At 38.8% G+C, this 20,466-nt stretch overlaps 1 protein-coding gene across 3 annotated transcripts in view; it reads left to right on the top strand.

The window, feature by feature from the left end:
• Window positions 1-20,143, top strand: part of RASA3 (RAS p21 protein activator 3) — a 129,935-nt gene extending 109,792 nt beyond the window's left edge. For 2 of the 3 annotated variants that reach the window (XM_042867738.1, XM_042867736.1), the window contains 14 exons: window positions 899-1,013; window positions 1,920-1,994; window positions 2,380-2,503; window positions 3,799-3,905; window positions 4,507-4,584; window positions 5,405-5,482; window positions 6,045-6,118; window positions 7,087-7,134; window positions 9,883-9,989; window positions 10,945-11,027; window positions 14,799-15,010; window positions 15,782-15,885; window positions 17,681-17,864; window positions 18,272-20,143. In XM_042867738.1, the coding sequence (XP_042723672.1) occupies window positions 899-1,013; window positions 1,920-1,994; window positions 2,380-2,503; window positions 3,799-3,905; window positions 4,507-4,584; window positions 5,405-5,482; window positions 6,045-6,118; window positions 7,087-7,134; window positions 9,883-9,989; window positions 10,945-11,027; window positions 14,799-15,010; window positions 15,782-15,885; window positions 17,681-17,864; window positions 18,272-18,347 (1,465 nt within the window). In that variant the 3' untranslated portion in view covers window positions 18,348-20,143. The remainder of the gene's footprint in view (window positions 1-898; window positions 1,014-1,919; window positions 1,995-2,379; window positions 2,504-3,798; window positions 3,906-4,506; window positions 4,585-5,404; window positions 5,483-6,044; window positions 6,119-7,086; window positions 7,135-9,882; window positions 9,990-10,944; window positions 11,028-14,798; window positions 15,011-15,781; window positions 15,886-17,680; window positions 17,865-18,271) is intronic. The other variant, XM_042867737.1, reaches the window with a different exon arrangement.
• The last annotated feature ends 323 nt before the right edge of the window (window positions 20,144-20,466 follow it).

The raw sequence follows: 20,466 nt of genomic DNA, 5'->3' as shown, positions 1-20,466 counted from the left end.
GTCCTGTTATTCATTGCTTGAATGAGTACAGCTGTGGTAAGCTATAAGCAGCAGAGAAGATGTTAGTGTGTATACAAGAACTAACAAACTTGATCTGATATCTGTAGTCAATTTTTGATCATATATGTGTAAAAGACAGTTGCTTATATATGGATCTACATAACTAAAATTAATATACAACTTTCAGTTGAGTTTTCAAAATGCAACAACAAAAAAAGTCTTGTGATAGTGCAGAGAGATAATTTTTAGCAGATTGCCATGGCCATGTATCTAGTACGAGAACAATTCTGTGGAGGTGATTTTTCAGAAAAATGTGAGAATATGTGAGAGTACACACAGGTCTGTTTAGAATTGGAATCTGTGTTATGTTTAATAGTGTTATTGCAGGGCAGTGCTGTGGGTCACTTAAAAGAGATGCCTGTGTCACTGGAGCTGGTGTTTTCATCTCCCTCCCAGTTTACAACCATTTATTTGGAAGAAGAAGGTCATTTGTGATGTCCAGTGTTGTTACAAGACTGATATTGCTCCCTTCCTTCCCTTACTCAAATAAATGCTGTTCAGTAGCGTGTGAAAACAGGTGCAGTTTCCCTTGTTTGTATTGTAAACCCTTTTGAGCCTACATTGTTCCCTTGTGTTTGGATGGTGTAGAGAGGCTTCTGCAGACTGTGTGAACACACCAAAAAATCTTTAGTCCCTCAGGATTTAACGTGATTGCTGCTTTTCTGTTACAGCCTGGAAGTGACTACATAACTGCATCTAATGGCAGGCTTATGTCAAAAGGAATTTTTGTTTATGTGTTCAGAAGCGTATTTTCATCACCTTTAAGTGCTGCTTGTATTTCCATATGTTAGCAGTTTATTACAAAGAGACTAAATTACAGAAAATTGTTCACTTCTAGAGATCCAAACACCATTTTCAGAGGAAACTCATTAACTTCCAAGTGCATCGACGAGACAATGAAACTGGCAGGGATGCATTATCTGCAAGTTACACTAAAGCCAATTATAGATGAGGTAAGATCATTTAAGACTTTTTTTTTTTAATTAAAATGTCACTTCAGAAGGCCTTCAGGGAGCAGGTGCTGTTTTTCCTTCTAATTTTAAGTGATTTGTAGGAAAAAGAGTTAAGAACCTGTTTCTACATACATTGAAATCTTTTTTGTTAGTTTAGCTTAGCCACAACTGAGTCACCCAGTTCTGAAACAATTGGATTGTATTAAAGGAAATTGAAAGTTTCCACCTGTCTAACAAAATTAAATTATGCCATTTTAAAACATCTACCACATATTGTTTCTGAGAAATTAATAAAGTAGTAACTGCAAGGGATAAAGGACATATACAGCAGAAAGCTGCTGGAAGCTGTAGCTGAGACATCTCATCTTTAAAGAAATTAAATTATTCTTAGATAACTGTGTATGTGATGTATATATTGTAGCAATGGTTTATTATCTGTCCAGTCCAGAGTGGTGGGTGTGGGGTTCTTAGTGCAATAATTGAGCAATACTCTCAGACCACAGACTTCCTTCAAATGATTTGACAGTTTCTTCAGCAGTTGGTTTACTGTTTCATCAAAAACATGTTCAGTTGTTAAAGAACATAGATATACTTTGAAAATTTACTCTTTTAGCAAAATAGGGCTTTTCCTGAGCAGTCTTGCATGAGAGCATCTGAATTATTTTCGTCTCATCTGAAAGAAAGAATAGAACAAATTAATGACTCCTTTTGGAAAAAATGAAGGTTGCTGGTAATTTACCTTTGGTGCTTTGTCAAGAAAAAAGTACAAATTATGCACTTGGCTTTTTACACAAAAAGTAGGTGAGGATTTTTGCATAATCCTCTTCTTGAATCCTTTGTTCTTCTTGAAAAGTTTATTAAAAAGTAAACTAATATATTAATTGTGTACTGTATCTTTTTTTCTAGATCTGCCAGGTACATAAACCTTGTGAAATCGATCCTGTGAAATTAAAAGATGGTGAAAACCTGGAAAATAACAGGGTATGCATTAGATTTTGAAGATAGAGTGTCTGTTACCTTGTGTAACTTAGGCTCTCAGATATCATTATAATTGGTTGTGAGGATAACAGCCTGTGTCTCTTATGTCTCTAGCAGTATCACACAAGAAAGTGCTGTGAAAAGAAGGAATATGTCATACTAGTGTATATGTTGATGTTTGTTTTTTATATGGATAACATTATTACTCTTAAATACGTACATTCATTGAAGGGAGTATCACTAAATGTGAGACTGTTTTACAAGTATATAATGTTAAAAGTGAGGATTTCTTACCAATGATCCCATTATGAATAAAACCAGGAATAATACTGCTTTCCATAACCAAAAAAAAAAAAAAAAAAATTGTTGTAATTGTTGTTTGTTTCAGGAAAATCTGAGGCAGTATGTTGATCGCATTTTTACTGTCATTACAAAATCTGGTGTAAGCTGTCCTACAGTGATGTGTGATATTTTCTTTTCTTTGAGAGAATCAGCTGCTAAACGTTTTCAAGGTGAGTTTCAATATATTATTCTACTTTATATCTCTGATAGGTGTAGTGTAGGTGCAGTCTAGAAGCCTCTGTGATTCATGATACTTTTACTAATTGGACAACGTATTATCCCAAATATGATTTGAATTCTGTTTTTTCCCTGATCATTCATTTTGCAAAAAACATGACTTTAGGTGATCATGAGCTTTCCTTAAACATCATTCAAAGGAAGACAGCATTTTAAGTGAGCATTTTGTTGGTACATGTTTATGGTTCCTATTTACAATTTACCCTGAGTTTTCAAATGTTCACGTTTTTATGATGGCTTATTCTGCAGATTCATAGAATTGTGTGTTGAAAAGGCCTGTGTTGAAAAGGACCACAATGATCATCTAGTTTCACCCACCCCCTGCTACATGCAGGGTCGCCAGCCACCAGACCAGGCTGCCCAGAGCCACATCCAGCCTGGCCTTGAATGCCTCCAGGGATGGGGCATCCACAACCTCCTTGGGCAACCTGTTCCAGTGCGTCACCACCCTCTGTGTGAAAAACTTCCTCCTAGTATCTAACCTAAACCTCCCCTGTCTCAATTTAAGACCATTCCCCCTTGTCCTATTACTGTCCACCCTTGTAAACAGCCTTTCCCCCTCCTGTTTATATGCTTCCTTCAAGTATAGGAAGGCCACAATGAGGTCTCCCTGAAGACTTCTCTTCTCCAAGCTAAGCAAGCCCAGTTTCCTCAACAGGTCCTCATCTGGACCTGTTCCAAGAGTTCCACATCTTTCCTGTGCTGGAGGCCCCAGGCCTGTACTCCAGATGGGCCGAGTAGAGGGGGAGATCACCTCCTTCTCCCTGCTGGCCACTTATCTTTGAATGCATCCCAGAATATAGTTGGCCTTTCGGGCTGCAAGCACACACTGCTGGCTCCTTCCATGCAGCTGAATTATTTTCTGCTCATACATCAGCTTGTAATAATGACCAATCTATAAATTAGAGGAGTTGTTGTGATTTCATTGTCCTAGGAAAACCATGTGCTGCAGAAGTTTTCTCACTGTCATGAAGGCACTTTTCCACTCCCTAATAGTTGTTTTAGTTTGTGAGAATAAGCAGGCAGTGCCAAACCAGAATCAAGCAAAACAGCTAACATGTATTTTCGTGAAGGGCAGCAAATTATAATAATGAAGATTGAAGTTGTAAATCATATGTATTTCCAGCAAATGTTTAACTTTATGAAGGCATTCTGGTAATTTCAGAAGGTTTTGAAGGAAGTATTATTGAAATATTGAGTAGAGGTATTTTTGTTTTGTTTTATATAGGTGACCCAGATGTGAGGTATACAGCTGTCAGCAGCTTTATTTTCTTGAGATTCTTTGCTCCTGCCATTCTTTCTCCAAACCTCTTTCAGCTTACACCACACCATCCAGTAAGTACTGCATCACTATTTCTAGCTATGCCTATAGTTCTACCACCATATTCTGTCTAGCAAGATTCTTTTCTACATTATTTCAGTAATCCCTAGGAGAAATAGCTTTGTTAGTTCAAAGATCTGCTAGGTCTGTCTTGCATATGGGAACCTATGTTGAATGACAGTTATGTGAAGAACGTGGGAAGTATGGAAGGAACAGTGAACTTTAAGGTCAGACAAGGTAGATAATCTTAGTTACTCTGGAAAATATGATCACTCCTTCATTTATACTGTCTTAAATTAATGCTAGATTGATCGCCAGCAACAGTTGGAGGTATTTTGACTGTTAAGCAACTTATCCAAACTTTTCATGGAAGACCTGAGCAGTTTTCAAGACAGGTGCCTCTTTAGTTTTGCATGTCATTACTCTCCAGAGAACCCAGGGCAATAGCTGTGATGCATGGTGACAAGAGTCAAAAACGTTTGAAAGAAACAACTATTTTTCTGTAGTGTTTTATTGAATCTTTTTCAATTTTATGTTAATTTTCTACAAGAGGAGAAAAAAATAAGAAATATTTTAAGTCTTCAATCTGAATAATGCTACTGTTATCTTTCCTAGGACCCACAGACTTCTCGAACTTTGACACTTATCTCTAAAACTATTCAAACATTGGGCAGCCTATCAAAATCTAAATCTGTAAGTTTATCGTTTTCATTTAAAGGTTTAATTTGAGAAAGTGATTTTTTTAAGCTTTTATCACCCATTCTAATTAAGCCTTGAAAATTCTTGAGTTGCACTAGTCTTAAACAAAACTCTTTTTGTCTGTTGTGATTATCAGCCTCACACTCGTGGCAGAATTAAGCTTGTCTTAATCTGAACTACATTTTAGTAAAGCAAAATTGTATGACCAACCTAGAAGACTGTTCCAGGGCATTGCGTTCCTTAATTGAGAAGAATCTCCCGTTAAGGGAAATGACTGTGTTTTCCTTTTCATGCTAATTTAGTTTCCAGTCAGTCAGTGCTGAAATTAGATTTAGTTGTCCATGCGCTGGATTTCTAATTGAAGTAAAACTTGTATGCTTAAGGCACCAAATGACTATATCTGGTGGAAGTTTGGGCTTCCTGGTGGTGTAGTTACCATTCACATGGGCGACGACAGATGAATCTGTACCTTAACTATGAATCCTTCTAGTCTACAGAATTCCTTACCCTATATTTTTTCAGAGTTAGGACCAGGATCAAAAGCCAAAGCAGAGGCTTGAAGCTTTTGAACAGTACATTAATTGTAGTAAGCAAGAATTTGGAATGTGTTCTACTACCTTTTTGAGGTAGAAATTTGGTAATACTTTTTTGAATGTGTGCTGTACAATAGGAGAGTCTATTTTCATTTATTTTACCTCTGGACAGGGAAAAAAAACCTCTTTGGTGATTTTTGTCATGGTCTACTGCTATTGAGAATAACAATTTGAGGTACAAACTGTATTATGACATGCATGATTTTGATTTTGTATTTCAGGCAAATTTCAAGGAATCCTACATGGCTACTTTTTATGACTATTTTAATGAACAGAAATACGCAGATGCAGTAAAAAATGTACGTAATGCTTGTGAATGTTCTGAATAATCCTTAGGGGCTGTTGAGATTGAAGCTCGGAATCCTATTATGTACTGTTTGTAAACCAGGAAGTGTGTGCTAGAAAAAGCAGACTCCTGATAATTGTGATAGTTTTTTGGAAACTTGTATCAAATTATGTGCATGTAGGATTAGAATCTCTTTAGATCTGCTTCTATTTAGTAATTAGGTTGGATCAGTAAGGCTGTTGAATTGAGCTTAAGTCACGTGCATACTTCACAGAGTGTTGCAGATCTGTGATGAAAATTGCTTAGTACAAAAGTAATTGAAAGATACGTTTTACAAAGAAAATGCTTGGAGAAGAAGCACTGGTCATCTGCAGTTTTTGCACTTAGTGACATTTGTGCTATTTTTAGTTTACAACACAGGAAAGCTCCCAAATTCCTCAAATATCTGCCAGTACCCTTCTGTTTAAATACTTCTACAGTATTTCCTTGCAGTGCTATATTGTACAGATGTTTAAGATTTTAACTTTTTTACTGCTGTACTGTCATTTTATCTATTATTTTTGTTCACCTTCTAGTTTCTAGATTTAATTTCATCTTCAGGAAGGAGAGATCACAAGAGCATAGAGCAACCTATACTACTTAAGGAAGGGTAAGCATGCACGTGCAACAACACCTTCTAAATATGTGCTTGCTACTGTTCTAAGGCAGCTATCTTTTTCTCCACCCCTATTCCATCTGTATGTTCAGAAAAGAGTGTAGGAAGATTGTTGTACTGCTGTTTCTACTTTCTCTGGCTGCTATAATTGATTTCAACATCCTTTCACTTAATTTAAACATCTTAAATTTAAGTGTGCTTTGGAATATATGGAGGAAAAAGAAGCCTGTAGACCTTAATCAGCACAGCTAAAGCAGAATGAGTTTAAATCAGCACTATATTAAGATCAAGTTCAATTTCCTTTTTTAAACGACTGTGAACAAAAGCTGTAAAATGCAGATACTGCGTATCTTAGTGAGGGCAAAGAATTTGCTTCTGCTGCCCTATTAAATCCATATGCTAATCAATTTCAGGGCCATTTTGAGGGAAACTTGTCATGCATTTGGAACAGGTTCCTGTAATAGTATCTTTCTGTTTCATGGAACCATGTTATGTGTACCATATTAGTTTTAGAGACTAATTATTGGCAATTTTTTTGTGTTTGAAAAACGGGTTTTGAAGGTCATCTGTGTGCACTGTGAGAACAGCTTCTTTGGACTAAGAGGAAGAAAGTAAAAATCCAAATTCTTCCTGTCAGACCTTAATAAGATGAGCTGCTGCTGCTGAAAGTAAGCTGTCATGGTATTTCCACATCGTGCAAAAGTTAGGTTTTCAGTGAAAGCGTGACCCCTTCCAGTTAGCCTCTGCAGTTCACTTCTCTGATGAGGGTCTGTCCCTAGAAGCAAGTTTCTCTGTTTTAATTCTGTACATTTATCATTCTTTTGTTTTTGAAAGTAAATGTATAGTTTGTAACATTTTCCCTCTAACTCTAAAACATGATTTTTTTCTGCCTCTGTCTTTCTTTTGCTCCTGTCTGATTTTTTTCTGTCTTTTCTTGCTCGGCCTGTGGCTGCTGTTGTAAGGACTCTTAAACTAACAGTAAAGAAAGTTGATGGTAATAGTTCATGCAGGTAAGATGGTAGGGGCAGTTGGTGCTTTGCTGTAGCTACTGGCTGACAGCATGTCCTTCCTTCACAGCAGTAGTCTTGTCTGACTTAACTTTGGGAAGGAAGTAGTCTGTTTAACAATCCTGAAACGCCTGTGTAAAAGTAGCAGAGATCATTCTGTTATTTATTTCTTAACGCTGACCAAATCCTTTTTTTTCCTTTCTTCCTTAAAACAAAAACCTGCTGAAAGTAGAGATTATGGACTTCTATGTATAGGCAGAGGCTCCAAGAAGCACTGAGATTTGCTTAATATTCATTGTATATATCCCGATGAACTCACTGAAAGTAGTTAAGAGGTTGCACTTCAAGGCACTTCTTGAGCAGCATTCATGTAAATTGTTCTCAAGGTTATAGAGTGGGCTTCAGCTCTCTGTTTTTCCCAGTGTTTTGCATTATTGCCATACTGTGTCGTGGAAGATGGGTGGGAATTTTTTTCCAGATTGATTGGCTGGTTAGTGGGGTTTCTGCTTGTCTTTGCAATGTTTTTATTTCATTTCCTTTTCTTTTTTTTTTTTCCTTTTTAAAAAATCTATCCTTCTATTAAGAATATCTAAATGGAAAGCTATAGCGTATGTACTCTTGTACTTGAATGCACAGTACCAAAAATTTTAGTTACTGGCACTTGGTTTGCTGGCATGGATCATGCCATCACTGCTTGATAGCTGTCTGCCTGGCTCTTCCCAAAAGGAGGAAAACGAAAAGGAGAATTAGTCTTACCTTTCTTGTGGGTAAAAGTTGCATGCTGACGCTTCTAAGTAAAGCTAAGGCAGATCCAAACTCGGGTCTACCATAACCACAAGAAGAAAAGGTTTCTCCAGCCACACAGCACTGGAATGGATTTTATCTTAGACTGTTTTGTTTTTTTCCTTTGTGCTGCTGAATATTTGCTCAGACTTCTCACACATTCTGCAAATATTGGAAACAAATCCTATTAAGTTGACCTTGAAACTTAAGTGGTTTTGAACACTGCTCACCTATCCGTGAGAAATAAAAGCATGTTCTTCCCTCAGCTATGTCAGCAAAGAAGAATTAAATTAGAAATGTGCTCTTAGCTCTGCAGTATGGAATTTGCTTTTCTTAAACAGGGAGGCTCAGTAGGCATATACGGTTTTGAGTAACCTTTTAAGTGTTGGCATGAAAAGAAAGAGAAACTGACCTGAAGAGCATATTGTCCAGCCCAAGGATATTTGCTCTTCCCTTGAAATTTGCCTTAACCTTGAAATATGAAGTCTGCCACCAATCCAGTCAGTCTGGTGATGACTTCAATCACATGGTTGAGTTAAATCTTTCTTAAGGAATCCTAGTACTGAGACAGTAACTGACCATTTAAAAAATGGAACTGAGTGTGACTAAGAATGATTAATGAAGAATATATGTATCTTTTGCTGTGTACATTGTTGTCAGCTTTTGCCCATACAGCTTTGAATGAGCAGAGGGCACCAGCCTAGCTGGTCACAAAACAGTTAAAGTCTGAAGGAGCTTGGGCTTCTGTTGGATCTTTAAAGAGTCCTACAGTTCAGTTGGATGCAATGTAATTGTTTCTGACTGAAGATACCAGAAGCAAGAAATAGGATTGCCTGGTCTAAGCATTTTATCTCTGCTGTTGAAAATCTTCAGCCAAATCACTCCCTATTCTCTCTGTATGCTCTTTCTGCTCTATAGTGCCTTCTTACGTGATAAGAAGAGGTGCTCTGTACTGAATAGTTTTTAATGGCTCTACTGTGCAATTATTTATTTTGCACAATAGTTAATGTAACGTAATGTGTAAAGTAGCTGTTAACAGCTCCCTACTGCACACACATCCTACACCAGAAATGAGGCTGAGCAATATGAAGTTACCAGGCTTTCCAAAGTCACCTTGAAGCTTTTGGATTGATTTAGTGGTTAGGAATTTGGTGGATGCATCACAGTTCCTTGCAAGCTAATTCAAGTTTGAAATTAATTAAAACTGACGACTCAATAAATGAATGCCCTTCATCTGAAAAAGAAAAAAAAGAAGAAGAAAAAAAAAAGGAGGGAGTTCTAGCTTTCAATCATCAAATTGCTTTGTATGTGACTGAATATCCATTTCTAACTGCAGCATCAATATGCAATTGCAAATGGCATTGTGGAACGTGGTGATTTTTTCTAGAGCATGAGAGTGACTAAAGCATGTAAGCACAGACCCTGTGCTCCAGAAGCTTTATACCTGCTTTTTAATTGTTAAATTTACTTTAAAAATTTTGAGCTTAAAAATTTAAAAAAAAAAAAGAAAAAAAGAAAGAAAAAAAGAAAGAAGACTTACAGAGTCTTGTGTTGTCACGCTTAACAGGTCCTTTTTCTGCTGCATTAGGAAATCTTTTAGCTGCATTTGTAACTGCAGAAAGAGCACATGCTGCAGTTCAGCTAATCAACTAGAATCCCTGTGTACACTACAAATCAATCTATGTGTCTTACCCTGTACTGAGATCTGGAAAAAAGGACAACTTTAACTAACAGATGCACTAAACCTATCCAAATGTGACTTTCCTTTTCTTGTCAAGAGAAGGCCTCAATAATGAGAAAACACCGTGTCCCTTCCTAAAGCTTTGCAAGTGCCATTGTGTGTGTGTATATATATGTATATATGTGTATACCTATATACATAAATACATATTTTATATGTATGCATATATAGCTATGTAAGTATAAGATCTGGTATATTGTTGTAACAGCTGTTGTCCTGTTTACTAGGTTCATGATCAAGAGAGCACAGGGAAGAAAACGATTTGGTATGAAGAACTTCAAGAAGAGATGGTTCCGCCTGACAAATCATGAGTTTACATATCAGAAAAGCAAAGGTAACAGAGGTTTGCTAGTCTCTTTTTAGAATACATTGAAGCAAAGATTAAATCTACTATAAGAACTGACTGAGATCTAAGTCTGTATCTATAGAAGGCACAGTACAGAGAAGTCTTGTCAGCCTGTATGTTCTTGCCCTTTCTTTGATAATCCTGTACTGATAGCTAGAGAAAGTTCTTCAATAACATAGGACTATATAAATAAGCAGAAATTTTCATAGTATTTGTTTAATATTAGATACTAAGCATCATCTCTAGGTTTCAGTTACCTAGTAAATAGTCTGAAAACAAAATAGTCAAGGAAACAAAACTCAGGAGCTCAAATTCCTTGCACTGTTGTGTGGTTTTTTTTACTGGACATTGTCAAATGCATTTCTCATGATTTTTATAAATTCTGTAGAATTGACATAACTGACTGCAGTCTGCTTGGGGTTTGACTGCAAGCTTTGAGCCTGCAAACATTTGTTCCCTTAATGCTGCCTAATATCAAAAATTTTGCTTTTGATAGTTTAATTCCAGTAGTTCAGTAGTACACAACAAATATCACTCCCATCTATCAAATGAATAAATGTGGAGTGAGAAAGATGAAAAAAGATGTCCAGATAATGACAGTTGTCATTTCACACTCAACTTTGAGATCTTACATCACCACCATAAGCCTGGTTCAGCTGAGAGGACAGTAATGATTTCTTTCACCTCCTCAGGAAATATAGTGTGTCTTGCTGCAGTAGTCAGTTTCTCAGAGATTTGCTAGCATAACATAATGCTGCTGAAAGCAGAAATGAAATTAAGGTAATGCTTCAAGTCTGTCCTGGTAAATCCCTGCTGAGTGAAAGGTTTTTTTCTATGCAGTCAAAATGATCTTCATAGGAACTGAATCAGCCGTCAGAATAAGGGCATAGGGTGAAGTTGAGTTTTGAATAAGTTGCTGAGCCTCTGTGTATGTACTCTGCAGGTGATCACCCTCTGTGTAGCATTCCTATTGAAAACATTCTGGCAGTGGAAAGACTGGAGGAGGAATCCTTTAAAATGAAAAATGTAAGTAGGTCATCTTTGTTAACTTCCTTGTTAGGTTGGTCTGGATCCACCAGACTAATCACCTTTTTCCCTTTTGTAACTCGGATTGGGTTTCTATTGAAAGATGTACAACCACAGCTGCTTACTCTATATATAGTAGCAGGAGTTTCCAAAAGTACAGCCCATTCAGATTCTTACCAGCACAGTCAGCAGTCCTTGGGTTTCGTGATCCACAGCACACTCGGTACTGATCACTGCTGATCAGCTGTCTGGGCTCCATAGTGTTGGACACAGGTATGGTAATCACGTCTCTGCCCTTTCTGTCGGACCTCTCTGTTGTGAAGGAACTGACTGCTTCTGTTTGTGGAGGATCATAGACGTGCAGCTGAGATAAAACTTTCTGGGTATTGAGAGGAGCTGAGCTGTAATTCCGATTAACTCTTCAGTCAAGGCAGTCTTTAGCTTACGCTGAGTTTGCTGGGCTGAAATGCATTCAGAATATCTCTTTTTTTAAAAGATTTATTATAGGAAAAAATATCCTTTTATTGTTAACGATAGAAAATATTACTGTGAGCATGAACAGAAACCATGAATTGCTTTGGATTCTGAAATACCTTATGAAAATAAAGGTAACTACATCTGTTCAAGAAAGTAAGATTCAGAGTGTTTCCAAGAGCAGTAGAAAACACCATTATCACCTTCCCATAGTGATGTTTGTATTCCCATGCTGTGGAATACTGCAATGAGAGCAGAATCCTCAAAAATCCACATCAGGTGTATTTGTAACACACAGTCCGTCATGGGTGCTAACTGTGATTAAAGATGCATATTTTCTATAAGCATTCTGTATGTACTTGTGCTCTAAGTTATACCAAATTTATTTCCATCACTCCTGATAAAGCAACATGTCTGGCAGTAAAGCCAGTAAGTCTGTATTGCCTTTCAAGTAGTCTTCATTTTCCTTACGCACACTGCAGGGCGTGGAGTGTGGATCTAAGTATTCAGATTTTCTGTGTTGTGTGAGAATCAGCTGGTGTTTTTGACAGTTTAAAGGTCTTGGCAACCACTTGAAATTCTTGACTTAGTTGTTGGCTTCTCGGTAACATTTGCCCTATGCTAGTTCACTTAGGTTGGTATCCCCTTACATAAAGCCATACCCCTTAAATTTTTTCTTTTGTTCAAATGCAGAAGGATCCATTTACCCTGCAGGACAATGAAATTCTCTTTCCTGTCGTCATGTGTCGATAGAAGTTGAGCTACACGCTCGTCTTTCCTTCCATCTTCTTCTTCCCTTTTGTCCCCATTATCCAAACCTTGATTGCCAGTTATGGTCTGAAAAGTTTTATTTAAAAGACTCTCTTCTCCAGTATTTTGACAGTGCTGGACTGACTTTAGCAACTCCTCTATTTCTGATATGTTAGTCTTTGTGACTTTCTGGTTATTGTTTGGAGTCTGTAAAGATACTAAGTACAGGGAAATTACTGTTGTCTCTTCTGTTTCATGCTGAAAGTGACACTGTAGTTACAAAAAAGCTGTTCATTCACAAATTAGCAAATATATTTGCAAGACATTTTGAAAGATCTCAAGAGAAGAAAAGATTGTGCCTGGTATGATCCTGCAACATTCTCCCCAAGGGCAGACAGTGCCTGATCTGTTGGTCTTCTGTGATGCAGTGACAGCATCAGTGGACAAAGGAACTGATGTTGTCTACTTGGAATTATGCAAGGCCTTTGACATGCTCCCACACCACGTCCTTACATCTAAATTGAAGATATATAGATCTGAAGATTGGACTGTTTAGTAGATAAAGAATTGATTGGATGATCTTAGCCAGAGGGTTGTTGTCAGTGGTTCTGTGTCCAGGTGGAGGCTGGTCATAAGTGATGTGGGGTCTGTCTTGAATCCAGTGCTCTTCACCATGTTTATCAGAGACATAGTGGGATTGAGTGTACCCTCAGCAGGTTTACTGACGACATCAAGCTGATTGGTACAGTTGACACAATAAAAGGGAGTGATACTGTCCAGAGGGAACTGGACACACTCGAAAAGTGGGATCACAACAGTCAAATGAGATTTAACAAGACCAGAGTACATGGTGTTGCCCTTGGGTCAAGGAAATCCTGGATATGAGTACAAAGAAGAACTCATTGTGAGCAGCCCTGCAGAGAAGAAGTGGGGGATCCTGGTGGATGGAAAGCTGGGCATGAGCCAGCAGTGTGCTCGTGCAGCCCAGAAGGCCAACAGTATCCTGGGCTGCATGAAGAGAGGGGTGGCCAGCAGGGAGAGGGAGGTGATTGTCTTCCTCTACACTGCCCTTGTGAAGCCCCAGGTGAAGTACTTCATCCAAGACTGGTACCCCCAGTACAGGAAACGCGGAGCTGTTGGAGAGGGTCCAGAGGAGGAGCACAAGGGCCACTGAAAGAGGTTTCAATTAGATTTTAGGAGGAACTATTTTACTTGGAGGGTGGGAAGGATCTGGAACAGGTTGCCCAGATAAGTTGTGAATGCCGTATCCTTGAAAGCATTCAGGGCCAGGTTGGATGGAATTGTGGGCAAACTGATTTAGCAGTTGGCAACCTTGCCCTTGGCAGAGTGTTGCAACTAGGTGATCTTTAAAGTCTCCTCCAACCTAAGCCATTCTTTTATTCTACGACCTGCCAGGTGCAGAATTCATACCAATATTTTGAATCTTTGTAACACACAAAGATGAATTTCTGTTTTCTTAGAAAAACAGAATATCCTGAGTAGGAAAGAGACCCACAAGGATCGTTGACTGCACCTCCTGGCTCCACACAGGACCACCACAAATATATGTCTAGAGAGAGAGAGAGAGAGAGACAGAGACATATATTTGTGTATGTACACATAAATATATATTTTTTTGTGTTGCATCTTTGTTTCTTCAGAAGGACCAAAGAGAAATCAGCTGTTTGGAAAATAATATTCAACATGATCTGGACAGTGCAGTGTCTAGCCATTTGAATAATTGAATGGAAAAGTAGAGTAGGAAAAGGATAGTTTAGGAATACCTGATAAGGAAAACCCATTGAAGTGAAGTTTTTGCAGAAGATAAGAGGAAATGATCAGTGTGTGAGTTTTGATCAGTGTAATCAAGCAATACGTCTTGAAACCTGTGTCTTCAAGGGGAAGAAAATAGAGGCAATTTTGCCATCTTGGAGCAGAAGCTGTTTTGGACAGGCAAGGGAGCTCTTATTTAGATACTAAGTGCCCAAACTGTAATGCAGAATTAATGTGTGGTTATTTGAACCAGGCAATTAAAGAGAAACAGAGAAAACTGCAGCTACAGTGCAGAACTGTGGAAGTTAGTAACAGCAAAAAATCATGTTGAAGTAAGCGTTAAAAAGACTAGAGATGTGGCAGTTAGAGCAAAGCTGCCCCAAAGGCTGGATCTAGACTCTCATTATTTCTCTTAATGTTTCTGTTCAGCTCTGTGTTGGTTCCTTCTTCCAGCCATCCAAAACACTTGGAGCTGCAGCATTACTAAAATTGCATCCCTGAGGCTGACAACAAATCTTGCTGAGGCCCAACAAGCAAGTTGATACTAGCTGCTTGTAAATCACCTCCTTCAGGAACAGTATCTTGTTCCTTGTACCAGATGGAAAGTCTTGTTTCAAGGGCACATTTGTTTCTTCATTTTGCATTGAAATATATTTATTTGTACATTCTTTTAGTATGCCTGGTTTTTACTGTAATAAATTGATCAGTCTAAGTCCTCTAAACTCAGCGAGTCATTCTGGTAGTTTATTCTGTGGTTTACTTCTGTGTTTGCAGATGTTCCAGGTGATCCAGCCTGAAAGAAGAGTCTTGTATATTCAAGCAAACAACTGTGTGGAGGCCAAGGACTGGATTGATATACTCACCAAAGTTAGCCAGTGCAACAAGAAGCGCCTCACAGTCTACCATCCCTCTGCCTATCTTAATGGCCACTGGCTTTGCTGTAAAGCTACTGCAGATAATACTCCTGGCTGCACACCTTGCACAGGGTAAGGATTGGTAACACGCAGATCTGTATACTGCCAGGAAAAGGTGGATTGCTGCAGTGTGGCAGGAATGCAGGTACCAAGATGAGTCTGATATGCAGGCATTGTGGTGTTTTAAGAGGTCATCTTTGCTGACACACAGATGCTGTCAGTATCTGCATATTCTAATCAAACAGTTGAAATTTTTAGAGTTCAGAACCTTGATAGGAGTTGACTGTGGGATAAAATATTTTGATTCTGATCATCTGCAATTAGAAAATAAGCCAGAAATCCATTCAGTGTTCTGTTCGTAAATTTCTGAAACAGATAAGCATCTCCTTCTGGGTTTAATTCTAAACCAGTCTTTTCTGAGCAGGTTACTCATGGTCTCTGTTAATGCAGAGATACTGTCTTGTTTCTAGGAAACTTATTTTCATCTAAACTGAGGAAAGCAGCAAGTCTGTAGTGGTAGTTTTTCTCAGAATATAAAACCCGGATAGCTGGGAAAATACAGTGCTTTGGCTCCTCCATCTGGTTATAACAGATGGATTCATCAAAATGTCTGGATTCTGAGTCTACTCTTTCAAGTCACAGTGAAAACATGCTGGATAAATCCAGGCATAGAGAAGTTTGAATCTGTCTTCCTTTTCTCTTGGGAAAATCTGGAGGTTTTGTGCTCTGTTACATACAGTTTGTCATCTTTCAGGAATACTGCTTCCATCCTTTGTTGAGTTCTTCACACCGTAACACACTGTTTAACATCTAACTCCTACTTCTCTTCCTGATGTCTTGCAGAGGCCTACCAGCTAATATACAACTGGATATAGATGGAGATAGAGAAACTGAGCGCATCTACTCTCTTTTCAACTTATATATGCCAAAATTGGAGAAAATGCAAGGTGAGGCTGAAACATCTTTGCAACTCTGACACACTTAGCAAGGCGAAAATATCTTTGAAAAATGGTGTGTGTTAGTTGCACCAGCCTAGCAGATCAAATCCTCTTCAGCCATTATTTGTTTCCCCTTCTGCTATCTAGACGCAGTTGTATGAATTATTTTTGGTGCAATGTGCAGTCTCATAGTCTGTGCAGAGTTTTTTATATAATAAAAAGTTATTTGAAATATGGTCTTAATGATCCTGAAATACCGTAGGCACAGAGCATAGTCTGGATGTTCTGAATTGACAAATCACTGTGTGGCCTAAGCCAGAAGTTTCCTGATCCTGAAAAGAAGCACCAGCAAAGTTGAGGTTTCATTGCAACATGGTTTTGTATTACCAGATATATATGTATTACCAGAATGCGCCATGTGCACATTCCCTGGTTCAGATCCCCAGAACATGCTGGATCCAAACGGATTTCCTAGGCAGGCTCTTTCAGAATCGTCAACAAAAGCTCAGCGTTGGGTGTCTGTGGAACGATGAGAAGTGGTGTTTGGGCTGAGAAGCCCTTAAGAGCTGTGGGGAACAAAGATGTGACATGAAGGACAAAAGAAAGAAGAAACAGCAGAGGAAGTACTGGTAGACATGCCAAGGAAAGTATCCGGTATACACGGTGCCAGACTTAAAATCCCAGTTTAGCACAGGGAGTGGCAGGGAAGCCTTCACTGTGGCACTGATCTTATAATAGCACTTGATTTTATAATATGAGATAAGCTGGTGGTGTCAAACACACAGATTGGAAAGCACTTTAATCCAGTCCTGGATGCCATGCAATTGCGAACTTAAGATCCTCCACCACTTCCGAGCTGTCTGAACCAATGCCCAGCCTTCCCCTGTTCCGAATCCCCGCTGCCAGCGCCAGCATTGAGTTTCAGTGTCAGGGAAAAGGACGCAGGTTTGGCACAGACAGCGCAGCAAGGGGAAGGTAACTGGACAGCTGAGACTGAAAGAGCAGTAGAGCTGGAAAGCTGAGGAAAAAGAGTGAAACGCTCTCTCCCTCCTGATGTGCTCCCCTTTGATGATGAAGTAGATCACATGATAGATGTGATGCACATGTCCATGTAAGCGGTGTCTTGATGTAGCCAGGAAGGCTTCCTGCATAGGATAGAATGTGATATTACATATGACTTATGCTTAGTGTGTTTCCTTGAAAAGGCAGCAGTCATGACACACTCTGCTTGTGCTTGTTGTATGTATCTTTTGCAGAGCAATGTTGTAAAACATCTTCCATGACTAGTGCAACCTGTAAGTGTTTAGAATTCAGTCTGTTGTGAAGCTCTGTACTTAATGCTGTGTATGACAGTAACCCGTCCTTCTGACAAATAAACATTTGATTTCACAAAGCCCAATCCTGCAGCAAGCAGATAGTTCCCAAGTTCTGTCAGAGTTCCCAAAATGTCTTTGTAGTAGTGCTAGTGATAATGTAGGTGGAAGCATTGCCTGTACAGCATGGGACAGAGTTGTGCAAAGCCAGGAGCAGCTGCCAAGCTTGCTGCCCTTTCTTTATAAGACTAAGAGGAGGGAGTGGGCATAAGCCAGCTGCTGTGCCTTCAAACAGCCCAGCAAAGGGCAGGGAACTGCTCCTTCTGCTGTTGATGTTGGCCACAGTTCTGTGGTAGCTATAATGATAAAAAGCAAGGACAACTGCTGGCCTGTATGAATCCTAAACCGAGTACTTTTAGTCTGCTTGTCCCACTTTTTCTTTTCTCCTACCTATCTGATACCTATTTGTGTACTTTTATTTTTTTCTGTAGAGGCCTGCGGCAGCAAATCTGTGTACGATGGACCTGAGGAGGAGGAATATTCTACATTCATCATAGATGACCCTAAAGAGACGTATAAAACACTAAAGCTGATTATTGAAGGTGTTGGAACTTTAGAGCAAGAGCATGCTCAGTATAAGAGGGATAAGTTTAAGAAGACAAAATATGGAAGCCAGTAAGTATGAGTTGTCCCAACAGGCCAACATTTCAACAATGGTATTTCCCTTCCTTGTGTTCTGGCCTTTACCACATTCATATTGCTATCACAACATGTCAAATATTTATAGCACTAGGAATTTCTAAATGTTTGGTTTTAATTCATGAAAATAATTCATAAAAATAAAATATGCCTGATTAATTTTTAGCCTGTGCACATGAAGTGAGCAATAAAGACAGTAAACACCAGGATCAATTCAGCAGTCCATCAGTTCCTCCACTTCTAAGGAAGATGTAATATGTAATTACAATTTTAATTTTGAAAGTCAAACTTAGGCAAAACATTGTGTATGTTCACTTTCTGTTCTGACGTTGCGATGTCCTGGCAGAAAATTCTACATGTAATACTTCTTTTTTTAATTCTAGAGAACATCCTATTGGTGACAAGAGCTTCCAGACGTACATTAGGCAGCAGTCAGAGATCTCAGCACATTCCATATGAAGTGTGAAGGATGTCACAGACAGTGCTGAAGAGTCGATCGGTGACGCTAAACAGCAAAGTAAAGGGAAGCCACACATGTAGCAAAATGTATGGATAAGTGTCAAGCTTACAAACTTTGAGACTTGCTAAACGTATCGTCTTTTCAAGAAACTGTTCTAATAGTTGCTATGCACTTTATTCATCTGGTTATTGACAGATGATAAAACTCTGCCTTCTAGGCAGTTGTTGTCTTGTGTATTTTTAAATTTGCTTTGGTTTCTTGGAATCTAGTGATCAGTTCAATGATCAAGGTGTGTGGACTTCATCTTGACGACTCCCATGCAGTTCCTTACGTTTCAGAAACCAGGCGTGCTGCCAACGTGCAGCATTTTCTAGAGTTGTTGTTTGTAACTGTTTTTGTTCCTGATTAATGTATATTATGCCACACCCCTGCGTGCTCTCTTAGGAAAGGCTTAGTAACACTTTGCTTTTAATGCCTGCATTTAGTTAAGCAGCAGAGAAAAAAGCTCTTAGGGTAATAATCTCTTTTGTTGTAGCGTGTATTATGAGTAGGCCGAGGTGCAGGCCTTTTGTTTTTACAGCAGCATAATTTTTTGCTAAACGTGCACAGTTTTTAATAGAAATTCAGATCTGAATGGTACTTTTGATATTTTTGAGATACAAAGTCATTTCTCCGGACACATTCAGCAGACTTTGGTTTTGAAGATGAAATCTCAGTGGTGTAACGAAGCTGACTCTCACAGATGTGAGTAAGAAAGAAATGAACTGAGGTCAAAGCTACGTGTCCCTTTTTATACAGACTGGTGATTATAATGTTTGAAAGTCTGCCAGCTGAAAGGCAAAGTAAGCTGGTTTTCATGACCTTGTAGCGCCGCAGCAAGGAGGATGAATAGAACACGTCTGGCAGATGAGACACGCTGAGTCCCAGGCACAAAAGCTGTTGAGATGACTTTTATGTGAGAGGATGTTTAAGCACTGGAGTCTGCGCTGTCCTTATACTGCTTGCTTTTCTGGAAAATAGATTTCTACTTTTCCAAAACCGTTTTTAAATACTTTTTTTTTTTTAAAGAGACCTGCTAAAGGGTGTTTAGTATATTAACACATATATGGTAACTTGTTAATGTTCTGAGTGTAGTAAAAAATGGAATGAGCTGCGTATCTCACTAATACCAACAAAAGTCATTAAGGAGGGGAATAAAGATCTGCTAAACATTAGATATATATTTATGTATGCTATTTAGTTGTACTCGGTAACTTTCCTCTGTATAAGGGTCTGATTTACAGAACATCTAGCTTTGATGGCACAGAAGCCTGCATGATGGACTTTATGCTTCTGTGGGGTAGAAGCTAGTTTTGGTGTTCAGCTGAATTGGAACAGAAAACATTGAACTATCAGTTTAATGTGAAGGTGTCTGTATCTTTGCTTAAAGTGTTACAGAGTAACTCTCAACTGTGTCCTCCTTGCATCCCATATGAGTTAAGATGGCTGAATTACTTTGAATGCCTCTGTTTCTTAGTGATGCTCTTAGGAATGAGGTTTTCTTCTTGTTTGACTATATAGTAGACCACCTCCTAGTAGACAGTAGATGATCTTTTATTCATTCATCTTCACCCAGCAGACTGGGGAAAGGGAAATAATGACGCATTGCAGAGATGCATTTTGGACTCCAAGCTTTTAGCTGCCATGAACTGCAATTTTTAACATGTATTTGTAACTTAATATTGTTTATAAAATACTAATGACCTGTTATGTGTGTTCTACTTGCCAATTAAAAGAAATGTTTTATTTCTGAAAACTGAGTCTCTTTAGATTCACCGTGGTCACCAGGGGTGACTGTTGGCAGAGCATCAGCTGATCAAGTTGGCCTGTGGATGGAGATCCTTGTGAGTGCCAACCAGAACCAGTCTGTGCTGGGGCTGCTGTGTCTCAGACTCACTCTTTTTTCTATATCCGCTCCTTTCCTCGGGTCAGCACAGCCCCTGTGGGATTCTGTATTGAGCCAAACTGAGCACCTGAGCCAGCCAGCCATAATCTAATGCAGCAAAGAAAGCAGCTACTGCTCAACTATAGATCACCTTGGTTCTTTGTGTTACTACGTAGTTGCTGTTGCTGTCAGGG

This window comes from Lagopus leucura, unplaced genomic scaffold (genome assembly GCF_019238085.1).
Source record: "Lagopus leucura isolate 7727_CA_CO unplaced genomic scaffold, USGS_WTPT01 Super-Scaffold_100001, whole genome shotgun sequence".
Classification (NCBI taxonomy): Eukaryota; Metazoa; Chordata; class Aves; order Galliformes; family Phasianidae; genus Lagopus; species Lagopus leucura.
This window is presented reverse-complemented; position numbering and strand designations above follow the sequence as displayed.